The 8,052-nt window shown below is 37.2% G+C and overlaps 1 protein-coding gene across 11 annotated transcripts in view; it reads left to right on the plus strand.

The window, feature by feature from the left end:
• LOC122091685 overlaps window positions 1-8,052 on the plus strand; it is a 45,814-nt gene that overhangs the window by 29,596 nt on the left and 8,166 nt on the right. For 6 of the 11 annotated variants that reach the window (XM_042661739.1, XM_042661736.1, XM_042661733.1 and 3 more), the window contains 4 exons: window positions 1,032-1,086; window positions 3,049-3,240; window positions 3,344-3,436; window positions 3,539-3,993. In XM_042661739.1, the coding sequence (XP_042517673.1) occupies window positions 1,032-1,086; window positions 3,049-3,240; window positions 3,344-3,436; window positions 3,539-3,975 (777 nt within the window). In that variant the 3' untranslated portion in view covers window positions 3,976-3,993. Of the gene's footprint in view, window positions 1-1,031; window positions 1,087-3,048; window positions 3,241-3,343; window positions 3,437-3,538; window positions 3,994-4,142; window positions 4,257-8,052 lie in introns of all 11 variants that reach the window. The other 5 variants (XM_042661738.1, XM_042661740.1, XM_042661741.1 and 2 more) reach the window with 5 other exon arrangements.

Raw genomic sequence — 8,052 nt, forward strand, 5'->3', positions numbered from 1 at the left:
AGGAACTAAAAGAGCCAGGGGCAGGCCTAAAATAACCATAGGAGAAGTGAAGAAAGACATGCTTAGCTTAGGCCTTGTATCATATATGACTTCGAATAGAGCTGATTGGAGAGCAAGGACAGGGATATGTTATTGTAGTATAACCCCCTAATCGTCAAATATTATTTTTTTCTGTGAATTTTCCGTGTCCAACACTCGTATATATGTCGGATTCCAACATCTACTCCTGCATTAAAGTAACAGTGCAGAAGGGAGAGATTTGGTAAAACTTGGCCTCCCTTATTCAAGGTTACTAGTTGGCCAGCTGTCAATAAGGGCGCCCAAAGATGGTGGTAGACCTCAAACTATGTGAAACCTGATCAAGGAAGTATACCAAATGTGCAAGGTAATTGGTCGGTGAAGGGAAATGTTTTCTATTGACTCTGGATTTTCTGTTCTCACGTTAAAATACAGTTTGCCAGAACTTTTCTGTGTTGGAGGTGATCAACTGTGAGATCTTAACTTTGTAAGCGACCCCAATGAGAAGAAATATCATGAGGGAAATGCGGGGACTACATTAAAGTTTGTTTGGGAAGGATACAACATCAACAGGGTCTTGCTGTAAAAGGGAAATAAGATATTTCTGAAAAACCTTTTCTAGAGCTCTAAAATTTGGTTATTCCAATTGGGATTCATTGTTCTTTGTTGGATTTCTAAAAAAAAAAAAGTGATATTAATATTTTAAGAATTTTGTTTTGGCAATTGGAAAAAAGGCAGCCTTTGGCCTTTTTCTCCTATATTTATATATGACTGACTGATTGGAAGGTGGGGAAACTGCTTTGTACTCAAGTAATCAGATATCTTAGATAGTATTGAATCCCAACACTGCCATGAATTGTTGAGAAACAGATTGGTCATCTCTACAATGTGCGGAGCAAATTTTTCTTCTACTTGTAATTCTAATTCATATATGTCAAATAGTAAATTAACTGCACATCTTTTATGGCTAGAATTGCCTATTCAGTTCTATCATGCTTATGCATTGTCATTAGTTGCAGGATAAGGAAACCTCTTGTTGTGCTCGTTTGATTCAACCTGAAAATCAAGGTAAGTGGATTTTCCTCTAGTTTATCTTCTATCCGTTTCATTTTCATTACTTGGCCTAGTTGGCCACCAAGTGTTTCACTGTAATGCTCCGCTTCTTCACCATGCTTTGACTATGTAATCCAACATGGTATGATGTGATGCAGATGTTTTACTGGTTACTGCATACGCACATAGATATTGAGTTCCCTACTCGTTACTATTCTTATTTTCTGTACTCTTTGTGTTGCCCTTTATTTTTTAAACTTTCTTGGGAATTATGCATTGTTGCACAAGTTTACTGAGAAAAAAATAATTTAAAAAACTTTCTACAAATTGGATGTGGTACTTGAATTTTCAACTGTGTGAACCCTGTCAAATTGAAAGTATTTTCCTTTTCTGCCTCAATGTCTTAAACTACGTGTGAAACCCTGTCAAATCAGGAGTATATCCCTTTGCTGCCTCAATGTCCATATTGTAGGCATCTTTGCCTTTATGTTTGCTTGCTATGAAGGACTGAAGTCGATTTCAATGGAGATCAATGATGAATAACCCAGTAGTCTAACCGATATGTGATAACTAAAATTAGTCATGGTAGTTATCTCTGGATGGAATTCAGAAAGTGAGCTTATCTTATCATCAGGCATGTTACATATAGTACATAGTGCGATTCAGAGTCTTTATAACATTGGTGGAGTCCAAAATGTTAGAAGGTAGGTTTGGGTATATGAAAAACCGGTTACAATCTACTGGAATATGATTGTCTTCTTCTTGTTGGGGATCTTGAAAAAGTGCTTCCTTATTTGACTGCTTTTCTGGAAGATATTCATAAAATGAAAGCTGTGTGTTTAAATTTATGGACATAGGTTAAAATCTAGCCAAAAAAAAAGTTTATAATCATTTTTTAAGAATACCCTTATCATTCAAGATTCTTTTGAAAAATTATGACTGGTAAATTTGTATTGTTAAATTTGCGGCAGAAGGTATCCATTAATCTACAAAAGAAATAACAATTGAATCCTGAACTTACGCTGAGGTAGACTTAACCAAATTTTTATACAGATCTTGGTCTGCGACTGAACCAAGAGATCGAAGTGTGTGTGTGTGTGTGTGTCTCAAGACCTGTATATGTACTTTATTAAAGGAAACTCGCAGGTGAAGTGGCGGGTCTCTGCATGAAAATTTTTAAATCCTCATGCTTGATGGGGAATGTCAAATATGAATATTGAAATTTGTAGGGTTTGCAGGTGATTGGGCCCAACATATGATGATATCTGCAGGAAAAAAAAATTCTCTTTGGATAACTTTTCTTGTTTTTGTAGTGATTCGATGACATTGCAATCACTAATTTCTGTCCTGTTTCCATTTTAACTAAATGTTTTAATTTCAGTGGAGAAAAGATATTTTCTGAAAGCTCCAGAGAAGATGTGAAAGTTGATAGAAGTTATATGGTCATGCCAATTTTGAGCCTTTTTTTTTTTAGGTGGGGGGGTGGGGGGTGGGGGGTGGGTGGGTGGTGTGCTTGGTGCATCCTGAGCCACTGTCAGACCAACAATGGTGTCTTGAGAGATGGCATAATAAGGATGGTTGTTTTGGGTCTTAGTCATAGCTCAAGGGTACTTCCAAAGATTTTAAACATTTAAGAAACTACAATACCATCTTTGGTTTAAATCATGTAGGGAAATCTCTTCCCATGTATGACCTATTATGTATTTAAGATAATACATAATTACATATTAAATGCATATAAGGTCAAGGGTACTTCCAAAGATTATAAACATTTAAGATAATACAATACCATCATTGGTTTGAATCATGTAGGGAAATATCTTCCCATGTATGACCTAATATACATTTCTATGTCATATATTTTTTGCTCATCTCTAGCTCTTGCACTTTGCAGCAAGCTTTTCACATTATGTCCATGCTGCAGGCTTATTATAATTGTCTTATAATGAAATTCATCGTTTCTCCTGTATTTATCAGTAGATAAAAGCAGAAAAGATTGCAGTGCTACTGGTGAAGGGCCTTCATCTGAAACTGTTGCTCCTGTTTCTTCACATAGTTCTGCTTGCTCATTGCCAGTTCCAGATAGATCCGAGCAGCCTCCTGAACAGGAAACAACTGAGCAACCTTCTTCTGGTGAAGTAGATGAAGAGGGACAGAGCCCACATACAGGTACAGAATTGGGTTTTGGGGGATAGTAGCATGTGGAACGCTAATGGCACATGTAGTGCTTCAAGTTCATCTTATAAAGGTGCTTCTGTTTTCTCATTGCCAGTTCCAGAAAGATCCGAGCAGCCTCCTGAAGACAAAACAACTGAGCAACCTTCTTCTGGTGAAGTAGATGAAGAGGGACAGAGCCCGCATACAGGTACAGAATTGGGTTTTGGGGATAGTAGCATGTGGAACGCTAATGTCACATGTAGTGTTTCAAGTTGATCTGATAAAGGTGCTTCTGTTTGCTCATTGCCAGTTCCAGATAGATCTGGGCAGCCTCCAGAACAGGAAACAACTGCGCAACCTCCTTCTGGTGAAGTAGATGAAGAGGGACAGAACCCACATACAGGTGCAGAATTGGGTTTGGGTGATAGTAGCATGGGGAATGCTAATGGCACATGTAGTGTTTCAAGTTCATCCGATAAAGGGGCTTCAGCTGTGGTAGCAAGAACCACAGGGAGGAATGATCGATATGGCTATGGAGAGTCCCCAAAGAAAATGAGAATGAGTGGAAATGAATGTTTGAATTCAATGTGTTGTGACACAGTTGAATCTGCTATTTTGGATTTAGAGGAACTTGCAAATAGGATTAAATGGCTTAAAGGAGTTCTACAGCTGGGTTTTCCGTTGTCTAAAGCAATGAGGCCTCCATGGAAATTTTTGGAAAACCGAGCATCGTTTACACAGAGATGACTACTTAAAAAATAGAAGGTAATAAACTGTTACCTTATGGTTATGCATAACTTTTCGCTGCTGGAAATCTGGTTTATTTCTATATTTGCAGTAGAATTGTAGAAAATGTTGTGGAATGCAACTTTTAATTACTCTACTCAACTTGTTGACTTGTGACTTCTCTCTAGTGGTGGGAAGCGCTTTCCCATTGGCATGTAATATGACAATGTCACAGATTTCAGCTATGCAGCAAGTCGCATACTAATCCAGGGACAGTCCCATGCCACTGAGCCTGCTGTAAGGTTGGGATCTGCACCATCATGATGTTATGCATGTTCACTGACATTGCCCTTCCAGTTCATATGTTTGTATGCAAACCATGGTTTAAGATCTCGCTAATCCAAAAAAGAGAGATCTCGCCGAGATCATGTATTTTTTCGCGATCAACTCGGTTGTTAGTCTTGGTGGTCGTATGGTCTTTGTAGTCCCTGAAACTAGGTATTTACCCTATTTTAGGACTTCTAAACACATTGGAAACATCAGTTTTTTAAAAATCAAACTTAAAATGGTACTTTGACTTCATACCCTAGGCTAGTGTGCTCTATTCCACAATCCACAATCCACAATCCACAACCAACACATGACACAACATAATCTTAAGAATTTAAAAGACATTATAGATAATTGTTTAATTGATTAACAATTAACATTGATGACTGATGAGTCACATTAACATGCATTTGAAAATTTGAAATGACATAAGATAGGAATGGAGGTCCTCAAGCAAAAGCACCAAAATTCTTGCCCCTTAGTGTTTTTTCTTCAAAAAAGTAGAGAGGCTAGATTTGGCTAGATCTCGGCGAGATTTTGTCGTTTTTACACCTCGCCTGTGATCTCGTCTCGTAATCTAAAAAAAGCCGAGATCTTGAACCATGATGTAAACTAAAAACTTATGTTTTATTTGCAATATTGCTATATTCTCAAGCAAGTGGTAATAATGGTTTGTCATACAATGATACAAGTCATACAGAATACAACAATCCTATACCAATGCTTTGCTCTGGATTGGTTCTTTTATAATTTGGAAGGAAGTTCTAAGCATCACTAATGCTCCGGACCTAGAAAAGTCCCCATAATTCGTATAAAAAATTCAGTAAGTCACTTGTATAGTAGACATGGTTAAAGAAACACTTGATATAACACCATTACTTTATTGTTAATAGCATAGTTTTTAAGGCGGTAAGGCGACGGAGGCGTTTGAGGGTTTTTCGGAGCGCTTTAGCGATAAGGCGGGCATAAAGCGTCGCCTTATCGACTAAAGCGTTCATGTGTGATTTTCTTATAAAACCAATCTATTTGGCTCAAATCCTAGTTGAATTCTATTACTCGTATGCTAAATAAATATTAAAGGTTCATATTCATACTAATGTAAGATATTCATCAAGAAAACAAATCAATAAAGTGAATAAACTAAGTTCATCTTCATCAATCATCAATTATCAATCATCATAACATATTGACCTATATTATAAATACATAATTATGAAACAAAATTATAAATATAAAGAAAAGAAAACATAATAAATACAAGTATTTATTATACTTACCTCTATGATGCCAAAATGAGTGCCTAAGCCCTAAGGTTATCCACTATATTTCTACTCCTGTCAAAGAAGAATGAAGCTCACCGCTGCCAGAGCAAAATGGTCGCCTGGATCGGTGGTTCTTCCTTGTTCCTTGATTCCTTCTCAAAGCTCTTTCTTAAAACCCTTGACAAAATCCAAACCTTGTTTGTGAATCGTGTTTTTGTTTTGATTATTTTTGGTGGAGTAAAGCTGATCCCATACATCTCAAGTGTTAACAAAACCATACACCGACCAATAAAAAATATATATTTGGAATCTTTATCAAGTAATTTTAAAATGTGTTTAAAAAAAAAAAAACCCGTAAGGCGCCACTTCACATAAGGCAGAGCACTGCCTTACCATCTCTAGACTGCATCAGCGCCAAGGCGACGCCTTAGCAGCGCCTTAAAAACTATGGTTAAGAGATTTCTAGAGAAGAAGAGGGATTAATATAGCCTGTATTCAAGAGACTAAATGGAATTGTATCGAAACTAAGGTGTTGGACGAATTTAAACTTTGGTATACGAGGGATAAAAGTAATAGGAATGGATTGGGAATAGTAGTGGATAAAGACAGAATGATGTGGTCGATGTTCAAAAACTTGGAGATAGTTGTGGAGATATTAAAATAATTAGTGCATATGCACCCCAAGTAGGATTGGATGAAAGTAGCGAGTTGCATTTCTTGGAACACATGGATGGTTTACTATAAGATTTTGGTTAATGAGAAAAGATTATTATAGGGCGTGATTTGAATTGATGTGTTGGGAGAGACCGTAGAGGTTATGAAGGTGTACATGGAGGCTATGGTTTTGGCGAGAGGAATGAAGATGGCATCTCAGTTTTAGAATTTTCTTTCTCTTATGATTATCCATTGTAAACACATCTCAAGATGAGGGAGAGCATATATCTACATATAAAAGTCGGCATCACATAGCCAAATAAATTTCTCTCACTAGAAGGTCCAATAGTAATTGCTATGTAAGGACGGTAAGGTGATACTAGGGGAGAGCCTATCGACTCAACATAGATTAGTGATCATGTATATACGCCTCACTCTGCAAGATTGTAAGGAATAGGAGTAATGTAGAACTAGGATCACAAGTGATCCTAATCCCAGGCATGATCTGAAATTTTGGCTGAATAGAGAAGATGTCCTCCAGTAGGCTTGGTTCTAGGCTTCTAGCTCTCAAATACTCTCTCACAGCAAACAAATAAAAGGAAAATAAAAAAAGAAAGATAACTCGATGGAGGGTTGAGAAGAGGAAAGAAGTAGTGAATGGGCATCTCACCCTCAGGTTTAGGCATCAATTGCATCCCACAGCACAATAGTATAAGTCATCTTTTTTTTTTTTTCATTAATAAATTAGTATTCAATGCTGTAGCCCCTTACAAATTTATATAGAAGACTCAAAACTGACTCAAACTCTAAAAAGGAAAGGCCTAACCCAATCTTTAACTAATTGGGAAACCTAAACTGACTAGAAAACTGAAATAACAAAGGAAATAGATTTAAAACAGGATTCTAACTAAACTAATGAATTAAATCCCATTTTCTTATTTAGGCCCATTAAAGTGGCCCATTACAAAGAAAACCCATGGGATCGAAGGCCCAACACATATATAACCCAACACAAGGCTTATTTGCAATAAAATAAGCCCATTAAGTGACTTATCTGCATCAATTTGCCCTCTCTTAGAAAAAATTCGTTCTCAAATTTTGTAGAGTGTGAGGGTGATTATAACATAGTACACGTGATGTAGATACAGTCGCACTTACTTGGTTGGACCAACAGGACCGGCTGTGGAAGCCAAGGGCCAAGAAGAACCGGTCCAGCCCAGGTTTTTGGTCCAACAAGAGCTGGTAGTAAGTTTTATATTATGTCTTTTATTTCTTTTGTTTGTCTTTGAGTAGGATACGTAGGATTTTCTCATGTTTGTCTTTTGGTAGGATACGTAGGATTTGCTCATGTTTGTCCTTGGGTAGGATAAGTAGGAGTTTTTACAGTGTTAGAGTCTAAGTAGGAGTAGTCTTATTATTACCCTTTAAATACTTGCATAAACTCAATGTTTGATTTTTAGAGTGAATTTAGTTTTAGAATTAGTGAATTTGTGCGTGGTGTGTGATCCCCTTCCCTTCCCCCTCTTGTGCGATTTTCCCTCTTCTTCCTAAGGCTGCTCCATCAATTTGGTATTAGAGCCGAAGGTCCTCATTCCCCTTCTTCCCTTCCATCTTTCCTTCCCTCCCCCATTCTCTGTTTTGGTTACAGAGACTGAAAAAAGAAGGAAGAAAAAATTGATTTTGTCTTCTTTGGACAGAATCGCCCCCTCTTGTTTTCACCGCCCTCCCTCTCTTTCTAATTTCCGTGGTCGAGCCTCTTTTCTGGGGTCCGACAGCAGAAAAAGAAAAAAAAAAAAAAAAAAAGAAAAAAGAAAAAAAAAAGGAAGTCTACAAGTCGAGAAGAGAGAGAGAT

The sequence above is a fragment of the Macadamia integrifolia genome, chromosome 10 (genome assembly GCF_013358625.1).
Source record: "Macadamia integrifolia cultivar HAES 741 chromosome 10, SCU_Mint_v3, whole genome shotgun sequence".
Taxonomy (NCBI): Eukaryota; Viridiplantae; Streptophyta; class Magnoliopsida; order Proteales; family Proteaceae; genus Macadamia; species Macadamia integrifolia.